At 53.4% G+C, this 15,360-nt stretch overlaps 1 protein-coding gene and 1 non-coding gene across 2 annotated transcripts; both read right to left on the minus strand.

Moving 5' to 3' along the window:
* On the minus strand, positions 1-1,280 carry LOC116809187 (uncharacterized). The gene is made up of 3 exons (XR_012051580.1): positions 1,149-1,280; positions 581-758; positions 1-274 (listed from the first exon to the last, which is right to left on the minus strand). It is a non-coding gene; the product is annotated as an uncharacterized protein (transcript).
* A 1,058-nt stretch (positions 1,281-2,338) lies between these two features.
* On the minus strand, positions 2,339-12,792 carry LOC105760648 (uncharacterized). Its single transcript, XM_072917190.1, has 10 exons — positions 12,597-12,792; positions 12,109-12,236; positions 11,763-11,932; positions 10,838-11,017; positions 10,097-10,231; positions 9,675-9,818; positions 8,932-9,212; positions 5,202-5,464; positions 3,716-3,870; positions 2,339-2,776 (listed from the first exon to the last, which is right to left on the minus strand). Exons 1-10 carry the CDS (start codon positions 12,713-12,715, stop codon positions 2,339-2,341), a joined length of 2,013 nt encoding a protein of 670 aa, XP_072773291.1. The 5' UTR covers positions 12,716-12,792.
* Positions 12,793-15,360: the final 2,568 nt, after the last annotated feature.

A 15,360-nucleotide genomic window follows, 5' to 3' on the forward strand; every position in this document is an offset into this window, starting at 1 on the left:
TTTAATCATAATCATAATAAACTCTTTATTTTTCTATAAATATATCTTACATCCTATGGAACAGAGTTGTGTAAAGGTTAAATTGCACCTATGCTATTGTTTAAAGATAAACTACTGACTAAATCTAAGCCTGCATCCAGCTGCAGCCTGCCTCCTCTGAGACATTCAGGAAGCAAGGAGGTCCTTTCTGCACCTCGTGTCTCCTGCCTGCTGCCTGCACAGCTCTCCAGGTGGTCCTGTCGGTCTTGGGCCAGCTGTGCCTGCAGAGGGACACCTGAAAGAGGCACAAGGCCCGGCTCAGACAAGCCCAGGCTGGCAGGAGCACCTGCAGCCCCACGGTACCCGCTCCCGGGGCAGACACAGCCTCCAGCTCCAGCCCTCACCAACACTGTGCCCTGGGGCAAGGGGAAAGGAACAGGCTCCCAGACAGAACAGAGCTCAGATGATCAACAAGTCCAGTTCAAGGCCGGTAAAGCCTTCCCACGTACATCCCTCAGCCACCACAGGTCAGTTAGAGAGAGTTCTGAGGGGATTTAGGAACCCAACTCTGATTTCCAAAGCACACATTTGGGCCACTGACCCCTTTCTCCACAGGCTGTGCATCAGCAGGAGGGCTGCTGCTCCCCTGAGCTGCTGGAGGACTCTTCCATTTCAAAAGTTGACCGATTTTTATGGGCAGACTTGTGGACAGGAAACGTAATGTAGTCTGGGAGGAACACTCTCCTAAAAGTTCTGATTCTTCTCCTTTCAGGTTCCACCTGCACATTGGATGGGAGAGAGGGTCACAGAAACCTGTCAGCAAACATGGGGCAAAAGGACCTCTGGGCATCATGGCAAGGAGATCTCTGCTCTGAGACCCCAAATTGCACTGGACAACACTGGGGGCAAAAAGCTCTCGCTGGGGGCTGTGCAAGAGAGGCCAGTGTGTGTGCAGGGACACAGGGCCATGGAGGGAGGCAGTGGAGTGAAGGTGCCCTTGTGAAAGCCATGGGCTGCCCCAAGAGAGGGAACAAACAAAAGGGTGTGCCCACAGCAGGGACAGGGAGAGGCAAGGAAACAAGCAGAGGTCTCCAAAGTAATACCTGGGCTAACGTGCCAAGTTCCAGAGGAGCCTGAGGCTCTGCAGAGGCAGCAATAGCCCATTTTACCTGTTTGCCATTTCTTCTGGGCTCGGTGGATAATTCGGGACTCTCTTTCTTCTCCTCCTCTGCTGATGCAACCAGCTGCTTAGGTTCCAGGCTGGTCCCTGAGCCACGGAACAGCTGTTCCACTTGTGCTTCAGCATCCTGCTGGGTATGCAGAGAGGAGATGATGCCCATACTTCAAACACCACAGAAGCTGTCCCTCAGAAATCTCCATCTTGGGAAGCGTCCTCAAAGCACCAGCAGGGCAGCTGCTCTTCAGCCCTCTCAGCACAAAACTCAGCTGGGTTTAGTCCATCACTCTGCTCACCTGCTCCATTCTTTTGCACCCAGAATCCAGACCCCCACGTGTTTCCTCCCCTTAGTCCATCACTCTGCTCAACTGCACCATTTTGTCCCACACCAAATGCAAACCCCAATGTGTTTCCTCCCCTTGTGTGGGCACAGGAGAAGCAGCTCCCCAGCCCAGATTTTGGCCTGGAGCTGATTTGAACAGCAAGCTCCTGCACAGGCAGCCCAGGGTCAGGGAGAAAACTCTCCCTCTCCCAAACTTCAGAGCATTCCAGTCAGGAGCAGAGTACAATGTGGGTAACAAAGCCCAAGGTTGAAGGGGCCTTCCAGCAATGCTGAGGCCTTGAAACTCCAACTCTTCTTTCCCGATACCAGGAGCTTGTGTTCCAGAGGAAACTGAGGCTCTGCAGAGGCAGGAAAAGCACAGTTTACCTGCTCACCACTTCTTCTGGGCTCGGTGGATACTTCAGGACTCTCTCTCTTCTCCTTTTCTAATGATGCAGGTGGTTGCTCGGGTTCCAGGCTGGTCCCTGAGCCACCTATCAGTCGTTCCACTTCTGCTTCCGCATCCTGCTGGGTATGCAGAGAGGAGATGATGCCCATACTTCAAACACCAGAGAAGCTGTCCCTCAGAAATCTCCATCTCGGGAAGCATCCTCAAAGCACCAGCAGGGCAGCTGCTCTTCAGCCCTCTCAGCACAAAACTCAGCTGGGTTTAGTCCATCACTCTGCTCAACTGCACCATTTTGTCCCACACGAAATCCAAACCCCAATGTGTTTCCTCCCCTTGTGTGGGCACAGGAGAAGCAGCTCCCCATGCCCAGCTTATGGCCTGGAGCTGATTTGAACAGCAAGCTCCAGAGCTGGATCAGTCATTCTGGGCGAGCCAGGAAACAATCTGGCAGTCAGTGGTCTCTGGCTGGAGCCAGGCAGACAGACAAGGCTGCCTGCTGCAGCCCGGGCTGCTTTACCCACGCAGCCCTGGACTGACAGGGATAGAGACCCACCTCTTCATGGGAAGAAGCACTGGAATAGCTCAGGGACTCTGGAGTGGACTGAAGGTCAATGCCAGTGCCTCCCTGGATACCAGACTCTCCCTTCAGGAAGGCCAAGCCTTTCTGCAGACACACTTTGGCAATTTTACACTTGCTCAGTGCAGCACTCAGGTCACTCCCTCTTCCTTTCTTCAAAGCAGCAGTCCCATGCTCCAACTTTTCCTGCTTTATTTCCTTTTCAACGTCCAATTCTTGAGTTCTTTCCTGGTGATTTGGCCTCTCAGGTGCACACATTTCATTCTTCCCTTTCACATCTCTCATTTGCTGCTGGTTCAATTCCCGTTCATGCTGCCAAAACAGGGAGAAAAAGGGTCACTCACTCCCTCTCTCGGTTTGCTTTTCAGACCAGATCTGGACCCCTGCTGCAGGGGCAGGCACAGGCTGCCCCTCTCTCTCTGCCCCTCGGCATGCTGCAGACCTTTACTGCTTCCCCCCTTGATGCTGCTCTTGCCCAGCTCGCTCAGCCTGTCCCAGCTTCCTTTCCGCCCTTCCCCGACCTCTTGCAGCTCCACTCCAGCGCTCCTTTGGGCAGGAGCTGCCAGAACTGCAGCCAGGATTTCAAGTCCATGCTAAGCAGGATTTAGGCAGTGCCACGAGGACATGCTCTCCATCAGGGAGGAAGGCAAGAGCAAACACCCCCAGCATTTCCTTCCCTGGGGCTGGGCTGCCAGGAGTGCTGTTCCACCTCTCCTGTGTAGAGCTTCCATGGCCCCATCCCCGAGAGCCCCACTGCCCTCTCTTGGAGCAGCAATGGCCAGATCAGTCTGTCATTCTCTGCTGCCACTCAGGACGAGTTCTCCCCTTGCAGGCACACGTCCTGGTGTGGATCAGCACTCGGCTTTCCTCTCTTCTCTCCCCACTGGCTGCTCTCAGATGGCCAAGGCCAAACACCTTTCTATTAACAGCAGTCTTGGTCTTCTCACCTTCCCTTTCAGATATTTAGAAATGTGAACATGGGTTTGGACACAAGGAATTCCCCAAACCATGCAATGGCCATAGAGAGAGTGTGGAGATTGAGAACTAAAGCTTCTAGGGAACAGAAGCCCAGCATGGAGGAAAATCAGCAGCTTCAGCATTAACTGCCTTTGGCATGACTACAACATCTCCTCCTTATTCAGCAGAATGCAGTTAGAAATGTTTAACTGAAAAAGTCTGCTCCTTAGAACTATCACCACAAGGTCCAAACATAGCTAGGAATTGGCCCTCTGTGGCATCTGCCAATCTTACCAGCACATCCTTCCTTTCCTTCTCCAGGTTCTCCAATTTCCTCTTCAGAGATGCCACCTCCTGACGAAGAGTCACAGCCTCTTCCTGTCTTTCAGTGGCCTCTTTCTCCAGGGCACTTTCTCGAGAAAGGTACTTGAGTTGTGTCTTCCACCAAACTGCAGCAGGGAAGGGAAGGAGAAGGAGAAGGGGACAAGCAAAGACAAGACACACTGATGTGCATCCTGCAGAGACAACAGCACTGTCTTCTCTGCCTGCCGGTGTTTGCCAGGCCCTGAGCACACAAGGGCTCCAAAGCTGACAGAAATGAAGGAAATTTCCAGGCAGAGTAAAAAGCAGGAATGAAAGGGGCAAGGTTCAGAGGGATAGGAAAGAGTGTTTGCTCTTGGTCTTGTGCAGAGGGAGCAATCCAAGAGGGACAAAGGAGAGGGGATGCCTGTGCAGCCCTGCTCAGAGAGGCCAATGGCCTGGAGGCTCTGGCAGGGCCTGGAATTTGGGGGAATCAAGCTGAGGCATCCAGCTGCAGCTCCTTAACAGAGACACAGCACCTGAAAGGCTCCAGCCCAGGATCAGCCCTAGTACAGCCAGATGGCTTTGCAAGCCACAGCATCTTTCTCAAGAAAAAAGCTTTCACTGGCACTTGGAGGGATAAATTTCCTGCTGGCTGTTTTTCCCCTTTGCTATCTCTGGGCACTTTTCCTCTGCGAGGCATCAGCAAGATCCTTGCAGGTGGGACAGGGTGGGGCAGTGGCTGGGGGAGGAGAAGCTGTACCTTGCTCAATGTGCTCCAGCTGTTTCAGCAGCTCCTGATTGTAGGCTCTGAGATTGTCCCTCTGAGCCTGTGTCTTCCTCAGCCCCAGCTCCATGGCCTTACACTGTGTGGCCATGGCCTCTGCTCTTTCCTCAGAGCTCTGGAGCCTCACACACAGCTCAGACACCTCAGTTTCCAGCAGCTGCTTCTCTTCAGTTGCCTGGCGAGCTGTCTTCTCTATCTCTGCCAGCAGCATGGCCTGCATCTGGAAGAAGGATGCACAGAGCCTCAGGGACAGGGCTGCTCCTGAGGCCACAGAGCGGGCCGCAGGGAGAGGAACAAAGGAGAAATTATTTCAGGCAAAAACCATGCCAAAACCAGAAGGCACAGAAGCAAGGGTTCCAATGGAGACAAATGTAGAGAAAAGAGGGAAAGGGAGGCAATGGGCATCCTTGAGGCTGCAGCTCTGAACAGCAGCTGAGATGGCTGCGCTGGAAGTGCCCTGCCCAGCCTGCCACAGCCACCTCTGTGTCCCCACATTGCTCAGTGCTGGCACAGGCACCAACTCTGTCTGGGACAACACTGCTAACAGAGGGACGGAGAAGCTCCAGAGGAGGCTGCTGCTGCTTCCTCTCCCAGATTTCCTGCTGGGAGCCGGGAGAGAACGGTGCAAAACTTCGGCAGCAGACACCAGATCCAGCCTGGGCCTCAGGGTGCCGCAGCAGCCCCGGGCAGAACACGGCAGCTGTGGATGCTGCCGGGAGGGGAAAGAGGTTGGGGCCTCCAAGCCAAAGGTGCTGCTGTGTGTCCCTGGAGAAGAGGATGCCACTGCACAGCTTACCTGGGTGTAGAGCTCCTGCATTTCATTTCTATGCTCTGAGTGGAGCTCCTCGGCCTGGGTAAGGGCAGAACGAAGCTGAGACACTTGATTGATCTGGGCTAGGTTGTTTTCTTCCAGGGTTCTGAGGCTCAGATGCTTTTCTTCCAGAGACAGAGTCAGCCTGTAGCACAAGGCCAACAGATGGCCATAAGAGACATTCATATCCCTTGGGTGCCTCAGAGTTGGTCAACTCCAACTCAACTGATGGAGTTGACCACTATGTCAGGCAACATTTGGAATGTGTCAGCTTTGTCTGGGGTAGATAATGAGTGAGTCCAGAGCTTATGGGTCAGAATTAAAGGACAGACAAGTAAGGGTGACATTGCTGTGGGTGTTTGCTAGAGGCCACCTAAACAGGAGAAGTAGAAGGCTTTCTACAGGCAACATAAAGCAACCTCAGAGTCACAGGCCCTGGTTCTTGTGGGGAACTTTAGCTTCCCTGCCATCAGCTAGAGAAACAAGACAGTGCAGGATGTTTCTGGAAAGCATTCATGACAACTTGCTGTCACAGGCAGTGGAGGGTCCCACAAGGAACAGCATGCTGCTCAAACTTATCCTAACAATCAGGGAAGGCCTTGTTGGAGATGTGAACCTGAGGTCACCCTTGGCTGCACTGCCTATGAATGAGATTGTGGAGTTCAGCTGGGGGGGAGGAAAAAAGCAGGGCAGCAAGCAAGATTACAACCACAGACCTCTTGAGAGCAAAATTTAGTCTCTCCAGGGACCTTCTTGAAAGAAGCACATGAGAACAGGCCCTGCAGAGTAAAGGGATCCAAGGTGATATTCAAGGATCACTTCCTCCAGGCCCAAAACCAATACATCCTAGTGAGCAAGAAACTGGGCAAAGGAGGCAAGAGACCAGAGTCTCAGGATAAGCAAAGAACTCCTGTCATTCCTCAAGCGCAAGCAGGAAGTACAGAGGAGATGGAAGCAGGCTCAGGCCACTTAGAATGAATATAGAGAGATTGTTGGAGTAATTAGAAATTACACAAAGAATACCAAGGACCACCTTGCAATTAAATCCTGGCAAGGACATCAAGAAGAGCTTTTTTAAATATATCAGTTACAAAAGGAAAACCAAGGATGATGTGTCTCTGTCTGTTCCTAAATGGAGGGGAGATCCTGGTAACAGGGGATGCAGAGAAGGCAGAGTTCCTGAGTGCCTTTCTTTGCATCGGTCTGTACTGGTTAAGACCAGCCCTCAGGGACCTCTGGCCCAGGAGACCAGGCTAAAAGAATGTTGGAAGGAAGACTATCCCTTAGTGTGGTAGCAGTCCTCTGGCCACAGAAAGCAGGCACAGACTTTCCCAGGCATTTTCCCAGGGAAGGCTGTGAGAAGATCAGAAGAAAGAATGAGAAACAATTCTTATCTCCACTTGTTTCACCTGCTGTTGTGCACATGTGGAATGTGTCATGGAGATTTGTATACCAAAGGGTGATTTTTTAAGTGGACACTGAATGGTGTTTGGATGAATTGACCAGTTAGGTCAAAGCTGTATCAGACTGGCTGCAAAGATTACTGAATTCCTTAATAGAATAGCATAGCATAATCTAAGACGATATAATAAAGCAATTGATCATCCTTCTGCAATCATGGAGTCAATGCTAATTATTACCCAGCTGGGAGCCTGCAGGGACCCCTTAGCAAGACTTTCCTTTCAAGGAGGACTGGGTTAGTGAATGCCTGGGCAAACTCGACATCCACAAGTCCTTAGACCCCGACAGGATCTGTCCATGAGTGCTGAGGGAGCTTGTGGACACCAAAGTGAGGCCACTCCCCATTATCATTGAAAGGTCATGAAGATCAGGAGAGATGCCGGGGGCTGGAAGAAAGCAAATGTCATTCTGGTCTTCCGAAAGGGCATGGAGGAGGACCCAGGGAACTCTGGGCCTGTCAGAATCACCTAAATCCCTGAAAAGGTGATGGAGTACCTCATGCTGGAGGTTCCCTCTTCCCCACATGGAAAGACAAAAAGGTGATCAGGAATGATAAGCATGGATACACTAAAGATAAATGATGCCTGACCAACCTAATTGCCTTCTACAATGAAACATCTACCTGGGTGGCCAAAGGGAGAGCAGTGGATATTGTCTACCTTGATTTCAGCAAGGCTTTTGACATGGTCTCTCACAACATCCTACTTGGGAAACTCAGGCAGTGGGGGCTGGAGGAGTGGATAATGGGCTGGACTGAGTACTGGCTGAACAGCAGAACCCAGAAGGTTGTAATTAGTGGCACAGGGGCTCATAAGAGGCCTGTCATTAGTGGTGTCCCACAGAGTTCACTCCCGGGCCCACTATCGTTGAACTTGCTCATCAATGACTTGGAAGAGGTTGTCAATCCCTCCCACAGGGTCGCTGTGCATCCCCTCAGAGGGATCTCAGCAGGCTGGGGATGGGCAGAGAGGAGCCTTCTGAAATCCAGCAAGGGCTAAGGCAGGGTCCTGCACCTGGGGAGGACCAGCCCCGGGCACCTGCACAGGCTGGGGCCAACCTGCTGGGAAGCAGCTTTGTGGAGAAGGACCTGGGGGTCCTGGTGGACAAGAAACTTTCCATGAGCCAGCAGTGTGTCCTTGTGGCCAAGGGGCCACTGGGATCCTGGAAAGCACTGGGAACAGCATTGCCAGCAGGTCAGGCAGGGGATTCAGTCCCTCTGCTCAGCCCTGTGAGGCACATCTGGAGTGCTGTGTCCAGCTCTGGCTCCTCAGCACAGCAGGGCCAGGGAGCTCCCGGAGTGGGGCCAGCCGAGGCTGCGCAGCTGAGCAAGGGCCTGGAGCATTTCAGTGCCCAGGAAAGGCTGAGGGAGCTGGGGCTGCTCAGCCTGGAGAGGAGCCCCAGTGAGAGGGGCCTCAGCCCTGGGTGTCCTGGTGTGCAGGGAGGGGCAGAGCAGGGCCCAGGCTCTGCTCCCTGGGGCCCAGCAACGGCACCAGAGGAACGGGCAGGGAGCGATGCCCAGGCAGCTCCACCTGGACAGGAGGAAGAAATTCTTTCCTGTGCAGTGACCGAGCACTGTACGGATTGTCCAGAGAGTCTGTGAGTCTCCCTCACAGGAGACATTCCAGAACCACCTAGATGCAATCCTGTTCCATGTGCTCTGAGATGACTCTGTGTGAGCAGGGAGGTGGGACCAGATGAGCCACTGTGGTGCCTCTAGCCTTACCCATTCTGTGATTCTCTTCATCTGGCTTAGATAAAAAAACCATGGGTTTAACATGTCTTATGTCAATAAAAAACATCAGAAGCCAGGCTGATCCACATCCCAAAGGCTTCAAGTTACAGGAGCCAAGGTGGGGCTGATGGATGGATCCAGCTCCTTACAATGCAGCTTGGGCGGCGTCAACACACCCACCTAACAACACAATACCCCCTAGAGGGAATGGGCTACCCCGAAAGACTTTGCAGAAAAACTCTAGCTGAAGGCTTAAAAGAAAAGAAAATGAAAGACAACATCCAGACCATGAGAAGTGTCTGCACCCAGAGTTCAGAATCTGCCACTTAAGAAATGCTGCCAGAGGCCCTGGATGATGCAAAGATGGCAAAGAGGGAATCCATTCACCACAATGCAGAGTCCCACAGGCTTTCATTTACCTGGCTTTTTCACTCTCTAGGGCATTCACAGAAGCCTGCAATTCTGAATTTTGCTGTGCCACTTCTTCCCATCGATTCCTTTCCCTCTCCAAGTTCTGCAGATGCACTTGCAGCTCCTTGTTCTGTTGTTTTGCCTCCTCCAGCATCTTCTGGGTGTGCTCAACCTCCAACTGCTTCTGCCTGGACTCTTCCTGGGCCTCCCTCACATCTTGCTGGGCTCTCTGGACAGTCATTTCCTGGGACTCTCGGGAGGCTGCCAGCTGAGATGTCAACTCTCCCACCTCCAGTCGAACAGAACAAAGCAGTCAGAGGCTACAGCCACAGCTTGTCACTGTCAGCCACAGCACAGGCTGTGAGGAAAGGCAAAGGACAACTTTCCATTTCTCCCTGTCCTGAGAGCACCAGATTCACACTGGATATGGACAACTTGTTGCAGTCTCCAAGTGGCCCACCACCAAGGGCACCTGAAAAAGCACCTCCCACACCAAGGCTAGCAAGGAGAGGCCAGCAGGAATCCTTGCTGATGCTTGCTGGCCAACAGCCCAGAGGACTAGCCCAGCTGTCCAGAGCAGCAGCTGAGATTTAGCAGAGCTTTGGGCATCCTGAAGAGCAGCTGCCACGGAGCCCCCAGAGCCTGAGACAGCCCCAGGGATCACCCCATCAGCTGCTGCTCTGCCATGGAAAAGCAAGAAGGCCACAGACCCCTCCCTGCACGGCTGCAGTGCCACTGCTGTTTCACTCACCTGCTTTTGTAAAGCCTCCCTCTGCTCAAGGAGGAGATTCATTTCCTCTTTGAGGCCTTGTAGCTCTTCCTCGTGCCTCCTCTGCGCTGTCTGGACTTCACTGCGAGCTGCCTGCAGCTCAGCTTGCAGATTTGCCTCAATGGTCTGGAAAACAAAATGCAGAGCAACTTCCTGGGACCTGCCCTCCTGCTCAGCTTGTTCTACGTGCTGCCTCAAAATCCCATTGCTTCAGCTGCTTCTTTTTGCTTCTCTACCCAGCTCTCTGCTTCCACTGCAACCTTCCTTCCTGGGGCTGAGCTCTGGAGCTTACCAGGCTCTGTGCTCCCAGGGCCTGAAGCAGCCCTTGCCTCCTCAGTCCCAGGAGCTGCCTTTGGTGCCCTTCTCACTGCCCTGCCCTCTGTTGCCTGCCTACTCACACTTACCTGCCCCTTCTCTTGCTGCTCTTTCAGCTCCTGCCTGAGCTGCTGGACCTGCTGCTGTGCTTGGCTGAGCTCTCCCTGAGTTTGGAGCAGTGCCTCTGATAAAGCACTCTTCTCCTTCTGCTCTTCCAGCAGCACCTGCACAGAAGGAAAGAGCAGAGGGCTTCACACTTCTCCTGCCACATCCGTGGCAGAGGCAAAGACTGATGGGCTCACGTGCTCTCACAGCACTGGGCTGCTGCTCCCCTGGGCCACTGCCTGCCCCGGGGCAGACACAGCTTCCCAGGAAGTGACTTAAAACACGGCCACAAAGACATCTCTGGGTTACTGTTCAGAAATACTCCAGGCAAGTCTTGGAAAAGATTTTTCTCTTGTCAGTGTTCCTGTTGCGCCCTCCCCTTTCCCACATAAGAAAAGATCTACAAGCTCACTTTGGCTACGAACACATGCCAGTACACACCAAAAGGAGAGCGGAAAGAGAATAGTGAAGGTACCCTGAGGTACATCTTAGAACAACAGAGCACAAGAGCAGCAGAAAAATCTCAGCTGACAGCTGATGTTTCTGCCTGGCTTCCTATGAGAGGGCTCATTCCTGGTCCCAAAGACAGCCCCATTCAGCTTTCACCTCCCCTAATTCAATGTAGAAGACACAGAGGGCAGGCTCCACACAGCCCCATGTCCTGCCATGTCCCACAGCTCCAGCTTTGCAAAAAATCACACCAGTTCTCCTCTCACAATCATTACCTCTCGTTTGGCATCTTCAAATCTAGTTTGTTCCTCTTCTTGTTGGGCCAGCAGGGTGGCAACTTTCTGCCTCATCTCAAACAGCACCTTCTTGTGCTCCTGCTCTCTCTCTGCCTTCTCTTTTTCCCATTGCTCCAGCGTCTCCTGCATCTCTGCATGGTGCCTTTCACGCACACTTGACTGAGGAGGGGAGGAAAAATTTGCAAGATGAAGTCCCAGGCAAGCTCCTTGCCGAAACAGGTGAAGCTTCATCCCTCCCACAACCCCCAACGGGAAAAGACAACAGCACTCCAGAAACCGTGTCCTGTCATGGAATTCAAAAGGATGCTCAGCAGGTGCAACAATCACAGACTCGTGGAACCTCTTATCTTGGCAAAGACCTTCCCAAGCGTTGAGTCCAAGCATTCAGAAAAGGAGGTGTCACCTTCCCCTCTCTGACGCCCCAGTCACGAGGACTGAAGGACCAGGGACAAGGGGCCTGTTCCATTTGCTTCCAGCCCAAAGCTAATCCCTCTGTCCACCGTGGAAGCACAGCAAGAAAGGAACCGAGTTCCCACGCCTGCAGCCAGCAGCACTGTTGGCATCTGCTCCACGCTGGCATCTGCTCCACGCTGGCATCTGCTCCGTGGCAGGTGGGACTCAAGGACAATCCTGCCCTGGGCTGCCACGCTTTGGGTGGGCACTGCCCAACCTGCTCTGGAACTCCTCTTACACCCTCACTGAAGCTCTGGCTGCATTTACTGTCCCAGCACCATCCTGGGGGCCTTCAGGCACTTCCAAGTCTGAGCTGCTGGTTCTGCTGCCCGGCCCAGCAGCGGGAGGCCTCTGGCAGAGGATTGCTGCCCTTTCACACCCTCAGGCTCTGCTTGTGCTAAACCAACCCACAGGGCTGGCTTGGACAATTCAGAAGTGTACTGTCCCCTACCAGGTCTTGCAGGAGCTTCTTTATTTCCAGCTGCTGAGCAGTTCTCTGAAGCCTGAGGCTTTCGTGATGCTGCTGCTCTGCCTGCAGGAGCTGTTGAGCTGTGTCCTCCCTTTCCTGCCTCCTGAGAGCTCTCTCTGCTTCCAGCTCACGTTGCAAGCACTTCACTTCTCCTGCAAACACGACCAACACCAAGAGTCAGTCTCTACTGACTTTACTGACCTCAGGCCCTTTGAGTGCCACCAGCCCCACCACTCCTCAGAAGCCCTGTGGACAGAGGCAGCTTTACAGGGTGTTTAGCTGCTCTAGGAAGGAGCAGCACCACAAACAAAGCACACGAGGTTCTCACCTTCTAGCACCTCCTTGGTCTGTGTGACTGAGAGCACTTGAGCCTCCAGATGGTTCCAGGTAACCTCCAGCTGAGATATCTGCTGCTGAGCAGCACACAGCCTGGAATCCAGGCTCTCCTTTGCTGACCTACAAGTTGCACACACAGAGAGACATGAGTTGCTTGCCCCAGACTCCCACAGCCGGTTATTCCAGGACAATGTGGCTCAAGATCCTCACACCTGAGTATGGGAAATGAGTGACGTGGAAACTCGCCCAGACAAGGCACATTTGTGCCATGTCAACAGCAGAGCCGGGCCCTCAGAGTGACTGCCCAGGCCTTCCCTATGGCCTGGCATAGCACAGACAGCCCAGCCCAACTTGGCCTCAACAGCCAAATCTACATCTGAAAAGCACAGAGAATACTATAAACCCCTGTGTAGTGTTTACCACCTTTATCATTACAGCTCTTCAGCCCTGTCCTGCCTAGGGTTTGCTCCCTGCCTTTACCTGGTCTCTGCCAGCTGCTTGGAAAGGTCATGTTGGTGGCGCTCTGTGGCTGCCAGTCGGCCCTCAAGGGCAGCCTTCTCACGGCCCAGCAGCTCCTTCTCTCTGCACACCTGAGCCATTTCATGCTCTTGGCCGGAGGATTCCTGGCGCAGCTGCTCCAGAGCCCTGCCCAATGATTCTTGCTCCTGGGAAACCTGCAAGTGGGACAAGGTACAGCTCGAGCCCTTCCTCAGGAGCCCTGTGCAGAGCCAGCCAGTGGCACCTCGCAGGCAGCCAGAGGACAAGGAGCACCTGTGCTCTGGGCTCAAAGTTTCACAGCACCTGTCCTGGGCAGCTCTGATAGCCTGGGCTGCCAAAAGCCTCTGGCACTGTTACCTTGGAAGTGCTGTGTCAGGCCCTGCTGCCCTGCCTGGGACCAGACAGCTCCTTCCCAACAAGCATCCCTCCTCCAAACTCCCTGTTGTCACCCAAAAGCACTGCATCTTCTACAATTGCCACTTGGCAAACAGAATTTCTCTCTGGACCTATTTCTTTGATGGACAATTTCAGGAAGGTTTGACAAAGCAAATTTAATTGCTGAATCAAGCCCCTTTAATTGCTGAGCCCCTCCAGCTCCCTCAGCCACTCCTGGTCACTCCTGTGCTCCAGACCCTTCCCCTTCTCTGTTCCCCATTTTTGAGGCTCTGTGGCTGCCCAAAGCAACACATTTTGCAGAAGCATGCAACGCTGTGCTGATGAACATGCATATTCCTGGCTAATCAGTGCATGTGCCATCTTGAGCCAGGTGTTCACAGCAGTGTGCCTGTCTTCTACTGCCAGAAACAGCATCTGGGTTGATCTGGCTGCCACAACTCCCACTCCCACAGGTGCTGCCTAGCAATAAGGTGTTCAGAGCCATGCTAACATCATCCCACTCTTGCTCCAGCTGATCCCTCTGAAGCTGCCATTCCTCCAATGTCTGCCTCTTGACTTCCAGCTCGCTCTACAACAGTGGGTCTTCTCCCTCGAGTATAGCCAAGCCCTTCACTGTACAAGAAGGGGCAAGACGGGTTTTCAAGGGAAAACCAGTCTCATTTCCCAAACCAACCTCCATTCTGTCCTGCTGCTCTGTCTGTTCTGCCTGGGCTGACGCTTCCTTCCTCTGCTTGGTGTTCTCCAGATGGACACCCAAGGCTCCTGGCTCCGGGATTCCAGTGCACTGCAGCAGCATTTCCCTGGACATCTCAAAGTTTGCACGGTCACTGCAGAGACAAGGCTCAGTCAGAAGAATCAAGAGGCCTGAAGAGTCAGCAATGCCATTTTCAGCACTCCAGGATGGAGCTGGGGGTAGTGGGCTAAGGAAGACCTTGCTCCTTCCCTCCCAAGAAAATCCTCCAGAAGCAATGGGAAAGGCAGGATTTTGCCTTCCCTCAGTGAGAAGCAGTGGCTGGGCAGGGGTGCACAAAGAACAGAACTCGAGGAAGCAGCAGGGCAAGAAGAAGGAGTCTTCTATTCCAACATGGCTGTGCAACTCCCAGACAGCCTTGGGAGTCACAGTAGAGCATGAAAAAACCAGACAGGATGATGCTCGAGAGCCACACTGAGGCCTACACATGGTAGGCAGGTGACTTCTTCACCCAGGGCACCTCTGAACTCCCAGGCCTGCAAGCAGATTGTTTCTGGAATGCAGGAGGAGGAGGAGGAAACACTCACCGTCTGGTTTCTTCTACCAGAGAGTCTATGTGCTGGACGTGCCTTCTGATCCTCTGGCTTCTCTCCTCCATTTGATCAAAATATTGCTGCATGCGCCCCCAGGTCTCTATAGCTTCCTGAACCAATTCCAAGGGATGCTGTTCACCACTGGATGTCAGAGTTGAGAGGATATTCCCAGGACTGTCGCTGCAGATGATGGAGTTGGCCATGCCGTCACTGTTGTCTACCAGTGCCTGAAAGCCCACATCCAGCTGTTAGTCAGGTATTCTGCTCCTATTCCAAAGCAGCACTGAGATGCTTCTTCTGATCCCACAAGAACCAGCGTCCATTCATGGAGAACCAGTTTCAAAGTGCCAGCCAGCTCAGCAGAGTTTACTCACCTCAGGGGCTCTGGAGGAAGGTCCCTGCTGAGAAAGCCCTCGAGCTCCCTGCAGGAGCACAGGGAAGAGCACACTCAGACTGCATGGCTGCCCCTGAGGCAGTCACCTCTGAGTGCTTCCCAGACTGTCCCAGAGCACAGCAATTCCAGCTGAGCTCTTCCTCCCCTCCTTGGCAGTATTTTCAGCCCAGCAGTTTGACAGCAGTGCAAAGGAACATGCTGGAAGGTGTCTCATCACTTCTAAGAACCCGAGAAGGGGAGTTGCCCAGAGCCCCACCCAGTCTGCCCTTGAACACTCCCAGGGATCCAGGGGCAGCCACAGCTTCTCTGGGCAACCTCAAGACTGGGTGCCAGGGCCTCAGCGCCCTCATAGGGCAGAATTCCCTCCCAGTGTCCCATCCATCCCTGCCCTGTCTTGGTGGGAAGCCTTCTCCTGTCCCTGCAGGGCCCTGGCTTAAAACCCTCTCCAGCTCTCTTGCAGCCCTTTCATGCATTGGAAGGGACTCTAAAGTCGCCCTGGAACCTTCTCCAGCCTGGACAACCCCAACTCTTGCATCCTTTTCCCTTGGCACATGTGCTCCAGCCCTTGCAGCATCTTCCTCTCATCCTTGTGACCTCCTCTGGGCCCCTGGGGGTCATTTCAGAGATGCCTGGGAGAAACCCATTCTGGACTCTGGGAAGCACTGAGGCTGT

This window comes from Taeniopygia guttata, chromosome 20 (genome assembly GCF_048771995.1).
Source record: "Taeniopygia guttata chromosome 20, bTaeGut7.mat, whole genome shotgun sequence".
Lineage (NCBI taxonomy): Eukaryota > Metazoa > Chordata > Aves > Passeriformes > Estrildidae > Taeniopygia > Taeniopygia guttata.

What these genes read in the sequence shown, in the direction of transcription:
- LOC105760648 (XM_072917190.1), bottom strand. Translation starts at nt 12,715, where the DNA reads ATGGCTCAGGTGTGCAGAGAGAAGGAGCTGCTGGGCCGTGAGAAGGCT. An exon ending in GACCAAGGAGGTGCTAGAAG is followed by an intron (nt 11,933 to 12,108) that starts GTGAGAACCTCG and finishes TCGTGTTTGCAG; the next exon opens with GAGAAGTGAAGTGCTTGCAA. An exon ending in TTGAAGATGCCAAACGAGAG is followed by an intron (nt 10,232 to 10,837) that starts GTAATGATTGTG and finishes CCTTCTGTGCAG; the next exon opens with GTGCTGCTGGAAGAGCAGAA.